Here is a 16,490-nt window from a genome sequence, read left to right as displayed (position 1 = left end):
ATTAGGCCATTCTCCATGCGATGGGATTTCAAACATGCGATTGCAACAATGCAAAACAAGCCACTAGGCCCCTAGGGGATGGTAAACCCTAGCTCGAGGCCATTCGATCTGAGATGCTTCGTGAGAAGTTGTAATGTTGCAGGATGGAAATAACTGGTATAAAATACCGACATAATGAAAATATAAACACGTGCAGTATAATTTGATCCTTTACTGACAACGTTTCGCCCCCACTGGGCTTTTTCCAAGTCAAACGGGGGGGGGGGGGCGTTGACCCCCGAAACCTTCTCCAGGTATTTCCCCTCAAGGAAGGTTCCTTGATGTTGGTGAGGGCCTGTTGATTTAGGGAATTGAATCTGCTCCAGTTCCCAGAATTAAGCCTGAATGCCTTCCACATCCCCCCCCAGGCGCTGTATAATCCACCGGGTTTAGCGCTTCTCCCTTGATTATAATATAATCCAGGTATATTCGTCCTCGATGACGCACCGATTTTATTGGGTTATCCTGGGTGACTAATCCTCCAGGGTTTAAAAAAAAAAAAAAAAAAAAAATTATCAAAGTTTGGCCACCAGTTATACAGTACAACAATTTGTGAACATAATTGTTCGATCCCATTGTTAAGTTATTCGCATCGTTCTAGTGTTTTGTTATTCGCTTCTTGGGTAGTGTGGAAGACACACGTGAGAGGCGGTGCCAGAGACTTGCACGTACTGCATACATTTGACGGATAAGCTGGCATGTATCCTCATATAAACTACTGGATTATGGTGGCAGGACCAGACCCTGAGGAGAGGAGTCCTGGACGCCATGTGAAGGTTAGTACAACTGAGTGTTAGTAGCCGGCAGAGGCGTAAAATTGTAAAACAAGCTTTTCTAATTCCTGTAGGGACTGACTTCTAAAAGTTTGGCGCCCCACTCCCTTCTTTGCATTATGTAATGTAAAGCTATATGAAATTACTTGATAATAACTCTAGACTGAATCACAAAAGCTTGCGCTGCACTTGCCTGCGAACTTTGCTAAAGAATGTGTCTGTATTCTGCCACATTAACATGACAAGCAATAAGGCACCACTGCCCAGGCCTCCGGTTTATCTGCACTGGTATACCCCTCAAGGAAGGTTCCTTGATGTTGGTGAGGGGCTCTTGATTTAGGGAATTGGATCTGTGGTCCAGTTCCCCTAATTAAGCCTGAATGCCTTCCACATCACCCCCCAGGCGCTGTATAATCCTCCGGGTTTAGCGCTTCCCCCTTGATTATTATAATGCACTGGTATATCTGAATTAAATTGCTAGAGGTTGTGAAATAAAGACGGCGCTAGAATTTCTACGGGGGTGGGGGATCTTTGAAGTAATTGTTTTGAAGGGGAGTCTAAGAGACCTGTTTTGAAGAAGAGTTATTATCATAAATGTTATTAATTGTGTTTTATTAAAGCCTCCCAAGGTTCTCTTGGCGCCCCACCTCGACCACTCGTTGAGAGGACCAAGAAACAAGTACCTGGGAGTTGAACTGTTGTGGTAGTATCCATACCCAGGTGTTGATACCCTCCCTTGAATCATATCTGATTGTCTCCCATTTTCCAGGCACTATATTACCCCTGTGGGCTTGGCAAGTTCTAGTAATAATAAAATAATATAGGCAGGGCTGGGCTATGAAGTGAGCTACAGTAGAATAACATCTATTCTGTAAATTGAAATATTTAAAACTTTTCATGTCTAGAACTCTAGTCGGGATCTAAATCAGTTAAAAGTGACAAAGTAATCCCTACCGCCTGGCCCACCATATCAAAAAATTACACTGGCTAAAATGTTAATGATAGACGTCTAGGATATCCTATATAAGTGGTTCGAGACACCCAGGGGTAAAGTGAGGAGTTCTTGAACTGAAGGTTTGGAGCTGCTCTAGCCTTGGATCAAACTTCATTCCTCATCTGAAAAAGCCCTAAGGGTTTATTGCTCTCTCACTAACAATGATAATCACATTTAAGGTGCTATTTTTATGCATTTTGGGATAGAAAATTAAACACATTGATATGTACTATATTTTTATGTGCATAACAAAAATATATTATATATATATATGTATATAGTATATATATACTTCATTTTCCTTGTGTGCGACAGGTGAGCAAGTCTAGATGCAAGTTGTCACAATTCATTTTTTCTCTTATACTACATGTATGATTGAATGTATTATTATATAATGAGTTATTAGCTATTACTGAATATATATTGTTGAAAGAAAACTCGAAACGAGAGGGACGCAGGAAATCACATGTAATACTAAATGTATTTGTTGAGATGGTCGGACATCTGGCCAGTGTGGACGTGTTGAACCTGAGCAGCCGCGAGGCTCACGACGCAACAGGAAAGGAGTGAGAAATATTTTAAGTGAGGCTTGACAAGGTTGTATTAGTTCGCTCCAGCTTTGTGTTATGCGATATTGTTCATATATTACTCTAATGCCTCGACCAGATGAACAACAAATTTATAAAGGCGAGTCATGTCATACTATTACTATGTACATGGTGCGGCATAAGTCACATATTTCTGTTCATCCTCCAACGCTGTGAAACACGAAAAATAGGTTAATACAGCATTAAATGGAATTTCTGCTAAACCACAAACGGGTCAACTCACTGCTGCAACCAGAGTATTAAAATGGTTGTTGCCAAGTTAAGTGCTGTCAAATGTAAAATTAATTGTCGGTAAAGCGATGTATGCCATGTATAAAAAACTCGTCAAGGACGCCTAAGACATTTTTAAAATAGTAATTAATTGCCTTGAGATTTAAACCTATTATATGCCAGATAGGCATATGTCGTGCTTATCACGCAGAGCTTTCCTTTTTTGTTGTAAGGGGAGAGTCACTGTTCGTTGATGCCCGTAAATGGCTCTTGATCAGAATAAATGGAATTCCGCTATCCTACCTTCAGTCAGACCGAAATACCTCCTGTTAGACTAGCTGAGTATAAATTGTCTTTGCTCATTACATAAGTTCAAAAATTAATTAAACATGAAAAAATGTATTTAATTGATGTTTTATATCATAAATGATATAGGATGGGTAGAAATAAGCTAAATTGTATTACATTAGTTTTCTTTCAATAAGTTTCGGTGAGAGTGCTAAGTTACCGAAATTTTGACATAATTAAAATTTAGTTTAAAGTGTCAATTCATATTTCTCTCTCTCTCATATATATATATATATCTCTATATATATATATATATATATATATATATATATATATATATATATATATATATATATATAATGTCGTGCCGAATATGTAAAACTGGGCAATTAGCAAGAACTCATTTAAAATTAAGCCCTTTCAGAAATTTTCTCTTATACGTTTAGAGATATATTTTTTTCATTAATGTTAATGTAAAAAATTTTAATTTTGCACCAAAAGAATCTTAGAAAACTTACCTAACCTTATTATAACAAGAGCAATTTATTTTAGTCTACCCCAACTAAGTATATTTTAGATTTGTTTACAATAATTTAATACTAAACAAACACAGTGAAATGTATTTTTTTCGTAAGGTTCAGAATGATTTTGGCGAAATTATTGCATACACAAATTTTCGCTTGTCCTATATGGCAAGATGAACGTTGCTATTTAAGCCAAGATCGCAAGTTCTGCCTATTCGGCACGACATTATATATATATATGTATATATATATATATATATATATATATATATATATATATATATATATATATATATATATATATATATATATATATATTAAGAGTAAGACGGAGAATAGGATAGCAGATGAACAAGGAGACTTTAGGAAAGGTAGGGGGTGTGTGGACCAGGTGTTTACAGTGAAACATATAAGTGAACAGTATTTAGATAAGGCTAAAGAGGTCTTTGTGGCATTTATGGATTTGGAAAAGGCGTATGACAGGGTGGATAGGGGGGCAATGTGGCAGATGTTGCAGGTGTATGGTGTAGGAGGTAGGTTACTGAAAGCAGTGAAGAGTTTTTACGAGGATAGTGAGGCTCAAGTTAGAGTATGTAGGAAAGAGGGAAATTATTTCCCAGTAAAAGTAGGCCTTAGACAAGGATGTGTGATGTCACCGTGGTTGTTTAATATATTTATAGATGGGGTTGTAAGAGAAGTAAATGCGAGGGTCTTGGCAAGAGGCGTGGAGTTAAACGATGAAGAATCGCACACAAAGTGGGAGTTGTCACAGCTGCACTTTGCTGATGACACTGTGCTCTTGGGAGATTCTGAAGAGAAGTTGCAGAGATTGGTGGATGAATTTGGTAGGGTGTGCAAAAGAAGAAAATTAAAGGTGAATACAGGAAAGAGTAAGGTTATGAGGATAACAAAAAGATTAGGTGATGAAAGATTGGATATCAGATTGGAGGGAGAGAGTATGGAGGAGGTGAATGTATTCAGATATTTGGGAGTGGACGTGTCAGCGGATGGGTCTATGAAAGATGAGGTGAATCATAGAATTGATGCGGGGTAAAAGGGTGAGTGGTGCCCTTAGGAGTCTGTGGAGACAAAGAACTTTTTGTCCTTGGAGGCAAAGAGGGGAATGTATGAGAGTATAGTTTTACCAACGCTCTTATATGGGTGTGAAGCATGGGTGATGAATGTTGCAGCGAGGAGAAGGCTGGAGGCAGTGGAGATGTCATGTCTGAGGGCAATGTGTGGTGTGAATATAATGCAGAGAATTCGTAGTTTGGAAGTTAGGAGGAGGTGCGGGATTACCAAAACTGTTGTCCAGAGGGCTGAGGAAGGGTTGTTGAGGTGGTTCGGACATGTAGAGAGAATGGAGCGAAACAGAGTTACTTCAAGAGTGTATCAGTCTGTAGTGGAAGGAAGGCGGGGTAGGGGTCGGCCTAGGAAAGGTTGGAGGGAGGGGGTAAAGGAGGTTTTGTGTGCGAGGGGCTTGGACTTCCAGCAGGCATGCGTGAGCGTGTTTGATAGGAGTGAATGGAGACAAATGTTTTTTAATACTTGACGTGCTGTTGGAGTGTGAGCAAAGTAACATTTATGAAGGGGTTCAGGGAAACCGGCAGGCCGGACTTGAGTCCTGGAGATGGGAAGTACAGTGCCTGCACTCTGAAGGAGGGGGTGTTAATGTTGCAGTTTAAAAACTGTAGTGTAAAGCACCCTTCTGGCAAGACAGTGATGGAGTGAATGATGGTGAAAGTTTTTCTTTTTCGGGCCACCCTGCCTTGGTGGGAATCGGCCAGTGTGATAATATAATAAATATATATATATATATATATGTAATATATATATATATATATATATATATATATATATATATATATATATATATATATATATATATATATATATTTATATGTATATATATATAGTAACCCCTTCTCCTGTAGACATTTACTAAAAAAAAGAGAAGAAAAACTTTATAAAACTGGGATGCTTAAATGTGCGTGGATGTAGTGCGGATGACAAGAAACAGATGATTGCTGATGTTATGAATGAAAAGAAGTTGGATGTCCTGGCCCTAAGCGAAACAAAGCTGAAGGGGGTAGGGGAGTTTCAGTTTGGGGAAATAAATGGGATTAAATCTGGAGTATCTGAGAGAGTTAGAGCAAAGGAAGGGGTAGCAGTAATGTTGAATGATCAGTTATGGAAGGAGAAAAGAGAATATGAATGTGTAAATTCAAGAATTATGTGGATTAAAGTAAAGGTTGGATGCGAGAAGTGGGTCATAATAAGCGTGTATGCACCTGGAGAAGAGAGGAATGCAGAGGAGAGAGAGAGATTTTGGGAGATGTTAAGTGAATGTATAGGAGCCTTTGAACCAAGTGAGAGAGTAATTGTGGTAGGGGACCTGAATGCTAAAGTAGGAGAAACTTTTAGAGAGGGTGTGGTAGGTAAGTTTGGGGTACCAGGTGTAAATGATAATGGGAGCCCTTTGATTGAACTTTGTATAGAAAGGGGTTTAGTTATAGGTAATACATATTTTAAGAAAAAGAGGATAAATAAGTATACAAGATATGATGTAGGGCGAAATGACAGTAGTTTGTTGGATTATGTATTGGTAGATAAAAGACTGTTGAGTAGACTTCAGGATGTACATGTTTATAGAGGGGCCACAGATATATCAGATCACTTTCTAGTTGTAGCTACACTGAGAGTAAAAGGTAGATGGGATACAAGGAGAATAGAAGTATCAGGGAAGAGAGAGGTGAAGGTTTATAAACTAAAAGAGGAGGCAGTTAGGGTAAGATATAAACAGCTATTGTAGGATAGATGGGCTAATGAGAGCATAGGCAATGGGGTCGAAGAGGTATGGGGTAGGTTTAAAAATGTAGTGTTAGAGTGTTCAGCAGAAGTTTGTGGTTACAGGAAAGTGGGTGCGGGAGGGAAGAGGAGCGATTGGTGGAATGATGATGTAAAGAGAGTAGTAAGGGAGAAAAAGTTAGCATATGAGAAGTTTTTACAAAGTAGAAGTGATGCAAGGAGGGAAGAGTATATGGAGAAAAAGAGAGAGGTTAAGAGAGTGGTGAAGCAATGTAAAAAGAGAGCAAATGAGAGAGTGGGTGAGATGTTATCAACAAATTTTGTTGAAAATAAGAAAAAGTTTTGGAGATTAACACGTTAAGAAAGCCTAGAGAACAAATGGATTTGTCAGTTAAAAATAGGAGAGGAGAGTTATTAAATGGAGAGTTAGAGGTATTGGGAAGATGGAGGGAATATTTTGAGGAATTGTTAAATGTTGATGAAGATAGGGAAGCTGTGATTTCGTGTATAGGACAAGGAGGAATAACATCTTGTAGGAGTGAGGAAGAGCCAGTTGTGAGTGTGGGGGAAGTTCGTGAGGCAGTAGGTAAAATGAAAGGGGGTAAGGCAGCCGGGATTAATGGGATAAAGATAGAAATGTTAAAAGCAGGTGGGGATATAGTTTTGGAGTGGTTGGTGCAGTTATTTAATAAATGTATGGAAGAGGGTAAGGTACCTAGGGATTGGCAGAGAGCATGCATAGTTCCTTTGTATAAAGGCAAAGGGGATAAAAGAGAGTGCAAAAATTATAGGGGGATAAGTCTGCTGAGTATACCTGGTAAAGTGTATGGTAGAGTTATTATTGAAAGAATTAAGAGTAAGACGGAGAATAGGATAGCAGATGAACAAGGAGGCTTTAGGAAAGGTAGGGGGTGTGTGGACCAGGTGTTTACAGTGAAACATATAAGTGAACAGTATTTAGATAAGGCTAAAGAGGTCTTTGTGGCATTTATGGATTTGGAAAAGGCGTATGACAGGGTGGATAGGGGGCAATGTGGCAGATGTTGCAAGTGTATGGTGTAGGAGGTAGGTTACTGAAAGCAGTGAAGAGTTTTTACGAGGATAGTGAGGCTCAAGTTAGAGTATGTAGGAAAGAGGGAAATTTTTTCCCAGTAAAAGTAGGCCTTAGACAAGGATGTGTGATGTCACCGTGGTTGTTTAATATATTTATAGATGGGGTTGTAAGAGAAGTAAATGCGAGGGTCTTGGCAAGAGGCGTGGAGTTAAAAGATAAAGAATCACACACAAAGTGGGAGTTGTCACAGCTGCTCTTTGCTGATGACACTGTGCTCTTGGGAGATTCTGAAGAGAAGTTGCAGAGATTGGTGGATGAATTTGGTAGGGTGTGCAAAAGAAGAAAATTAAAGGTGAATACAGGAAAGAGTAAGGTTATGAGGATAACAAAAAGATTAGGTGATGAAAGATTGAATATCAGATTGGAGGGAGAGAGTATGGAGGAGGTGAATGTATTCAGATATTTGGGAGTGGACGTGTCAGCGGATGGGTCTATGAAAGATGAGGTGAATCATAGAATTGATGAGGGGAAAAGAGTGAGTGGTGCACTTAGGAGTCTGTGGAGACAAAGAACTTTGTCCTTGGAGGCAAAGAGGGGAATGTCTGAGAGTATAGTTTTACCAACGCTCTTATATGGGTGTGAAGCATGGGTGATGAATGTTGCAGCGAGGAGAAGGCTGGAGACAGTGGAGATGTCATGTCTGAGGGCAATGTGTGGTGTGAATATAATGCAGAGAATTCGTAGTTTGGAAGTTAGGAGGAGGTGCGGGATTACCAAAACTGTTGTCCAGAGGGCTGAGGAAGGGTTGTTGAGGTGGTTCGGACATGTAGAGAGAATGGAGCGAAACAGAATGACTTCAAGAGTGTATCAGTCTGTAGTGGAAGGAAGGCGGGGTAGGGGTCGGCCTAGGAAAGGTTGGAGAGAGGGGGTAAAGGAGGTTTTGTGTGCGAGGGGCTTGGACTTCCAGCAGGCATGCGTGAGCGTGTTTGATAGGAGTGAATGGAGACAAATGGTTTTTAATACTTGACGTGCTGTTGGAGTGTGAGCAAAGTAACATTTATGAAGGGGTTCAGGGAAACCGGCAGGCCGGACTTGAGTCCTGGAGATGGGAAGTACAGTGCCTGCACTCTGAAGGAGGGGTGTTAATGTTGCAGTTTAAAAACTAGTGTAAAGCACCCTTCTGGCAAGACAGTGATGGAGTGAATGATGGTGAAAGTTTTTCTTTTTCGGGCCACCCTGCCTTGGTGGGAATCGGCCAGTATGATAATAAAAAAAAATGTGTATATATATATATATATATATATATATATATATATATATATATATATATATATATATATATATATATATATATATATATATATATATATATATATATATATATATATATATATATATATATATATATATATATATAGTGCCGAATAAGTAAACCTTGCGATTTTGGCTTAAATTGCAACGCTGTTTCCAAATAAGGCAAGCGAAAATTTGTGTATGCAATAATTTCGCAAAAATCATTCTGAACCTAACGAAAAAAATATATTTCGTTATGTAAGTGGGACCATGTAAACCAAGTCCTAACCGATATAAGCAACACAGACCCCAACTTATGCCTAGAACAGATTAACTTGGTGGCACTCGATGTATGCACAAGGCTTATTCCTCTAAGAAAAAGGAGGAGTAGATGTAAAATAGAAAGAGACAGGTGCTCCCTCTACAGGCGACGGAAAAGAATAACAGCGGCTAAAAGAGGTCAATATATCTGAAATGCGTAGGGAGACACTGGTCAGAGAAATAGCAAGCATCGAACTCAAGCTAAAGGAATCTTATAGGAGTCAGGAATCGCGGGAAGAACTAAAAGCCATAAATGAAATCGAAAGAAACCCAAAGTATTTCTTCTCCTATGCCAAATCAAAGTCGAGAACAACGTCCAGTATTGGGCCCCTACTTAAACAAGATGGGTCCTACACAGATGACAGCAAGGAAATGAGTGAGCTACTCAAGTCCCAATATGACTCAGTTTTTAGCAAGCCGCTAACCAGACTAAGAGTCGAAGATCAAAATAAATTTTTTATGAGAGCCACAAAATTTGGTTAACACAAGCCTATCCGATGTTATCCTGACGCCAAATGACTTCGAACAGGCGATAAATGACATGCCCATGCACTCTGCCCCAGGGGCAGACTCATGGAACTCCGTGTTCATCAAGAACTGCAAGAAGCCCCTATCACGAGCCTTTTCCATCCTATGGAGAGGGAGCATGAACACGGGGGTCGTCCCACAGTTACTAAAAACAACAGACATAGCCCCACTCCACAAAGGGGGCAGTAAAGCAACAGCAAAGAACTACAGACCGATAGCACTAACATCCCATATCATAAAAATCTTTGAAAGGGTCCTAAGAAGCAAGATCACCACCCATCTAGAAACCCATCAGTTACACAACCCAGGGCAAGATGGGTTTAGAACAGGTCGCTCCTGTCTGTCTCAACTATTGGATCACTACGACAAGGTCCTAAATGCACTAGAAGATAAAAAGAATGCAGATGTAATATATACAGACTTTGTAAAAGCCTTCGACAAGTGTGACCATGGCGTAATAGCGCACAAAATGCGTGCTAAAGGAATAACAGGAAAAGTCGGTCGATGGATCTATAATTTCCTCACTAACAGAACACAGAGAGTAGTCGTCAACAGAGTAAAGTCCGAGGCAGCTACGGTGAAAAGCTCTGTTCCACAAGGCACAGTACTCGCTCCCATCTTGTTCCTTATCCTCATATCCGACATAGACAAGGATGTCAGCCACAGCACCGTGTCTTCCTTTGCAGATGACACCCGAATCTGCATGACAGTGTCTTCCATTGCAGACACTGCAAGGCTCCAGGCGGACATCAACCGAATCTTTCAGTGGGCTGCAGAAAACAATATGAAGTTCAACAATGAGAAATTTCAATTACTCAGATATGGTAAACACGAGGAAATTAAATCTTCATCATGTCGGAGGATCTCACCTTCAAGGACCATAACATTGTATCAATCGCATCTGCTAGAAAAATGACAGGATGGATAATGAGAACCTTCAAAACTAGGGATGCCAAGCCCATGATGACACTCTTCAGGTCACTTGTTCTCTCTAGGCTGGAATATTGCTGCACACTAACAGTACCTTTCAAGGCAGGTGAAATTGCTGACTTAGAAAATGTACAGAGAGCCTTCACGGCGCGCATAACGGAGATAAAACACCTCAATTACTGGGAGCGCTTGAGGTTCCTAAAACTGTATTCCCTGGAACGCAGGCGGGAGAGATACATGATTATATACACCTGGAAAATCCTAGATGGACTAGTACCGAACTTGCACACGAAAATCACTCACTACGAAAGCAAAAGACTTGGCGGACGATGCAACATCCCCCCAATGAAAAGCAGGGGTGTCACTAGCACGTTAAGAGACCATACAATAAGTGTCAGGGGCCCGAGACTGTTCAACTGCCTCCCAGCATACATAAGGGGGATTACCAACAGACCCCTGGCAGTCTTCAAGCTGGTACTGGACAAGCACCTAAAGTCGGTTCCTGACCAGCCGGGCTGTGGCTCGTACGTTGGTTTGCGTGCAGCCAGCAGCAACAGCCTGGTTGATCAGGCTCTGATCCACCAGGAGGCCTGGTCACAGACCGGGCCGCGGGGACGTTGACCCCCGGAACTCTCTCCAGGTAAACTCCAGGTATTAAATTATTGTAAACTTATCTAAAATATATTTAGTTGGATCAGGCTAAATTAATTTGCGCTTGTTATAATAAGGTTAGGTAAGTTTTCTAAGGTTGTTTTGATACAAAATTATTAATTTTCACATTAACATAAATGAAAAGTATATCTTTAAACGTATAAGAGAAAAATTTGGAAAGGACTGAATTTTAAACGAATTCTTGCTAACTAACCAATTTTACCTATTCGGCAACCCCCACACACACATTATATATATATATATATATATATATATATATATATATATATATATATATATATATATATATATATATATATATTATTTTCTATCCTCTCTCATTCTTTGAAAAGATGTTTTTTTTTTTTAATGACCGTTCTGATTCCCTGTCGGCTTCCTGAAAATCGTGGCATAATAAGAGAAGTCTTGGGTATCCTAAGGAGATTTGAAAGTTTCACATCGTTAATGGCATTATTAATAATAAGTTCTCTGCGGGTAAAGTTTATAGATATGTAAAAATTAGATAATAAAGCTAGAGAAAATGCTTTTGCTTACATGCAAATGCTTTTGTTGTTAAAACAGTTTATTTCGAGAATTAGAGATGCAAGTCATATTCATAGGCTTACTAGCTATGTTTTTAATTTAAGATAAGATTTTGTCCTGGTCCTCACAGTCTTGTCCCTCAGGATGCGACCCACACCAGTCGACTAACACTCAAGTACTTACTTGCTAGGTGAACGGCACAACAGGTGTAAGGAGACGCTCCTAATGCTTCACCCCTGCCGGGAATCGAACCCGGACCCTCAGCGTGTGAAGCGAGAGCTTTGCCAGCCAGGCCAAACTATATTAATCTACCAAAGACGAATATAACTTTACCATAGCTTAGACACGAAATGGGGTTCATTCTAAGATTAAGATAATCTTTGTTTTGTGTGGGGTGTCTTCTTCACTCGCTCTTGACTTCTCTTCAGTTGCTCCCTTTATATATACATCTAACATCTAACTTTTATCTTTTTCCTTGGGACGATCCGACATTTAGTATCTGTTTTTCCCCACTGCCTTGCACTAAAACTCAAATACCTACAGTGGCTTCTCGTTTCGTTTTTCTTAACCACTTCTGGTCTCATTCTCGGGCCGTAGCAGTTTATGCTGATGGGTTGAAATCCTCTGACGGTGTCGGGTTTACAGCATTGTTCCCGGACAATGTTTGTACAAGGTCATTTATTCGACTAGGCTGGGATCTTCATAGCTGAACCGTATACAATTCTCAGAGATTATCCGTATTGCGTCCAGGCCTACTTCATCGTTTGTGGTAGTCTCGGACTCTTTGTAGTGCTTTACAAACTATTAAAAATTTAATTTGTCTCATCCCCCCTAATTCTTCGTATACAAAAGCAAACACAAAAATCGATGTTTGCTGGGTCCCTGGTCATGTTGATGTTCAGAGCAACGAACAGGCAGACTTGTGCGTGATCAGAGGTACACGACCTTCCAGTTTCATATGGAGGTATTCCATTCTCAGATTATTTTCGTTGTAATCTTAGGCCATCTTCGCATCCGTTAGCAACAACGTTGGTCTGAACTGATTCATAACAAATTACGCTGTATCAAGCCGAATTTAAGATCTTGGTCCTATCATCGATGTCGTTGTTGGGAGGCTACGCTTGCCCTTCAGAGTGCCTGATCAACCCGTTTGTGCTCTTGGGTTACAGTATGCAAAAAAAATTAAATGCCATGAATATACTATAGGCATTTTCCAGTAGGACAGGTTATGCATTTTTCATTAGCATCAGTGGAGGTATTTAGATGAATTTGCTTCTGTTCATATGTATAGCTGTCATTGTAAAAAAACAATCGGCTAACTAACTATAAATAAAAAAATATGATTATTTAGAATAAAATCCATGAAACGTTGAAGTATTCCATAATAAATGTACCGGATAAATGGCGAAGGATTAGGCTTCAGTGATAATGGCTGGATATTCTGAAAAAGGATGGGACGCTTTAAAACTGAAAACTTACAAGGTAATATGGATTTAAATTTACAGAGAAACTACATAAAGTTTATTATACCACAAGGCACCCATACCTACAATTCAAAGCAAAAATTAGTACCAGATTGTAAAATTATGCTTCTGGACGGAGTCATTTCATATTTTATACTCGAGTATTGATTTATTTAAGTAACCACATAAGACATTTTTATGATTTTGCTGATTATGAATGAACATTCTCCAGTATTATATTGCACAACATCAAAAACTCCTATGAACTACTATATGATATATTTACTTCATTACAGTGAATTTAAGCAGCAGATGTAAACGTTACATGCTCAGATAGGTTTTGGTGAACTTAATTAATATATTTTGCTATAAGCGTTCTTAACAAATTGAATCTGGTTGACGCGATTAAGGCAAATTTCGACAATGCCAGTGTTCAAAATGAAGTATTGTCAATAAAACTGTTTTATGAGACTTTATCAATATAAACAAGACATGGATGTGAGTCGAGGAAGAAAAATCACGAAATAAATTGCATATAGGAATGTTCGTGGATATTGTGTAAGTCATTTTGGCAGTTTCCTGGCATATTAAATTGATAATCATGTTAACCGGGAAGATGCTTTCATTACATGTATAACAGCTTTTCCATCAACGTGCAAAATTATAGATTGGATTGTTACTGCATCACAACCAATTTCTCAGCTCATAAGACAGTGAAATCCTGACGTTATTATTTTGGCCTTGAGGTCACGTGCTTGTGCTTCATTCTCAGTTCTTGTTATCCGATTTTATATAAAGCAACATCTGTACGCTTTTAGTTTCTTGAAGAGGTTTTTCACTGTGAAGTCAGGTATTATCTTATTTTGTGTTTTGTTAAAGTTGGTTCATTTGTACCAGTGACTTAGTTTAGCTCTTCCCATGAATATAGTTCTTTAGTGTCGTTTCTTTGCAATAATTTAAGAATGTCTCTTTGAATCAGCCTCAAACTTCCAAGTCTTGTATATCTTCCTAATATGAAAGCCGGTATTGCCATTATTTTTTTTAGAACAGGGGTATCTTTCTTTGTCTTCTAGAGTATTATAGCATTATTGACTCATACGGGTCTAGCTTTTTTTTATTATAATTATTTTAGAATGATAACGAATAGGCATTACTACACTAAACATGCTACACCTCTGGCTCCACCTTATACTCTGTGTAGTCTTGAACTGAGAGTAGGGTGCAAGTTTTTAACTTGTTCTTCACTGTTTTCATACCTATTTGTCACCTTGATGCTTCGGCCATCAGGGTACACATTATTTATATTTATGCCATTTATTTTTATTTTTGTATATCTGATAAATACTTTAGGATAATTATTTTTAATATGTCATGTGGATAGCCCAACCTAATGTGTAGATATCCACTACAAATTACCTATATGTTAATCGTGATTTTAGGCATTTTTATTTGCTTTCTTTGCTATGAGGAGAGTTGGATATAGATACAATGTGCAGAATGGGCTTTTATTGAGACTATGTTTCAGTTAAGTTTCAGTTAAAAGCTTGTCCTGCATATTGTCTTTATACCCGTACCTGTTAACATCCATGGGGGTTGTTTTAATATTTCTTATCCGACCTTGCAGATTCTTCTTTTGAGTAACATTATATACTTAATAGATTTGTGTATTTTTTTTAGCAATAAGTAAAAACTAATATAATTAATATTGCTAAAAAAGGTAGTTATATTTTTTAATTGTTAGCCGAACGACTTGCAATCTGAACACTGAACACTAACCAAGCCTAAGCCAGGCTTAGGCTTGGTTACAAGTACTTCCGGCAGTTTGGTAGATGCACAGATGATGATCACTAATGTGGTAAGTCTATGGTCACTTTCTTGAACACTAAATGCTTCATTGTCCACTTATTGAGGACTACAGAGATAGAGTGATAACCTATGCAATCTGTCAAGGTATCGTATGAAAAAAAATACTAGACATATTAAGCAAATATTATAAATTTGCTTACAACATATAAGATAGACAATATGTAGAAATTATATAGATATATTGCTCTTAAACCATTTCGAGCCTAGTTCCTCAGCCTTTTGTATATCCATATGCTCTTAGTCTACCACCCACAGGATGGATATGGGGCGCACAATAAACTAGCCACTTCGGTGGCAAAAATCTGAATCTTAGTGTTTAGTCAATATCTCGCAAATGGTCTTGCAAATACCTTTTGAAATTTTGTTGTGTTTCTGCTGATACACCTTGTACGTGTTGTGAATATTTGTTATTGCAGAATCTATGAAATTTACCTATTTATTTAATCTTTTACGGATAAGCTGAAAATATAATCACAGTATCTTACTATCATAAGGGCACGATATGAAAATTACTAAACAATTTGAAAACCTTGCAAATTATAAAAATACAGCCTAACTCAAACTTTTCTCGTGTAAGCTTAAGTTTTTTTTTCGGAGGGAAGGTTATTGGGGTCTGTAAAAACCTTTTTCGGTCACACAGTGACCTCGAATACATCTAGTTTATATATATATGTGTGTGAGAGTGTGTGTGTGTGTAATAACGAGCTGCATAGATATTCAAAATCCTACATCGAAACCTCCCATATCAAAGCCACCAACGTCGTAACCTCCGCCACCCATGTCGAAGCCGCCGCCCATGTCATAGCCACCACCCATATCGTAGCCGCCTATATCGATGCCACCCATGTCAAAGCCGCCACCCATATCATCCATTCCGCCCATGTTATACTCTGCTCCTACATCATACTCGCCTCCCACATCACCCATCCCACCCATCTCAAACGGTTGGCCCACATCCTCCATAGCGGCCATGTCACTCCCTCCTGTCTCATCAATTAGTCCGGGATCCACGCCGTCCGGGATCATCTCGGCGTCGGGTTCGGCTCCTCCGGGGTCAACAGCGCCTACGGTGGTGTCTCCCTGGTCTGCTGCTGTTGCTGCTGGGCCCGTGGTGTCGGGCGCAGCCGTGGTGGTTGTATCGATGGCTGGAGTATCGTTAGCGGTCGTACTCCCGTAGTTGGTCGTGGTGCCGTTGGTAGTGTTGTAATTGTTGGTGATGTTGGTCTGCTGTTGGATGAAGAACAAACTGTATAGGACTCTTAAATTATTTAAAATAATTCGTATTGCATTAGTAGATGGTGAGGGGTGTATGGAAAACCAACATATAAAAGTGTTGGATAGATTGAATACAGGAAAAGATTCATAATAATTAAGGGTAAAAGCTGGGGAGATTGTTACCCATTTGGTGCACAGTATATATTATGTCGAGTACAGGTGGTATGCAATACAGACACAGTGTAAGTAAAAGATACACAAGCAGAATGGAAACCTTTAATTGCAGATAATATTTCACATGGACACCAAGATTTATCAAATCTTTAGATACTACTTGGAAAGGCATGAAATATATAAGGCGAGAGAACCTTGAAGTCTGGCC

At 39.1% G+C, this 16,490-nt stretch overlaps 2 protein-coding genes across 4 annotated transcripts in view; one reads left to right on the top strand and one right to left on the bottom strand.

Moving 5' to 3' along the window:
• Window positions 1-671: 671 nt before the first annotated feature.
• Window positions 672-16,490, top strand: part of LOC128704172 (protein O-linked-mannose beta-1,2-N-acetylglucosaminyltransferase 1) — a 113,183-nt gene continuing 97,364 nt past the window's right edge. For all 3 annotated transcript variants that reach the window (XM_070099079.1, XM_070099078.1, XM_070099080.1), the window contains exon 1: window positions 672-815. The gene's annotated coding sequence lies outside the window, so the exon portion shown is untranslated. The remainder of the gene's footprint in view (window positions 816-16,490) is intronic.
• The window catches only part of LOC128704068 (uncharacterized PE-PGRS family protein PE_PGRS46), a 48,153-nt gene continuing 47,139 nt past the window's right edge, over window positions 15,477-16,490 (bottom strand). Inside the window, exon 8 of the mRNA XM_053799076.2 lies at window positions 15,477-16,120. Within this exon, the coding sequence (XP_053655051.2) occupies window positions 15,611-16,120 (510 nt within the window). The 3' untranslated portion in view covers window positions 15,477-15,610. The remainder of the gene's footprint in view (window positions 16,121-16,490) is intronic.

The sequence above is a fragment of the Cherax quadricarinatus genome, chromosome 66 (assembly GCF_038502225.1).
Source record: "Cherax quadricarinatus isolate ZL_2023a chromosome 66, ASM3850222v1, whole genome shotgun sequence".
Classification (NCBI taxonomy): Eukaryota; Metazoa; Arthropoda; class Malacostraca; order Decapoda; family Parastacidae; genus Cherax; species Cherax quadricarinatus.
Note: the sequence above shows the minus strand (reverse complement) of the source record. Positions and strands in the feature narration are given on the sequence as shown.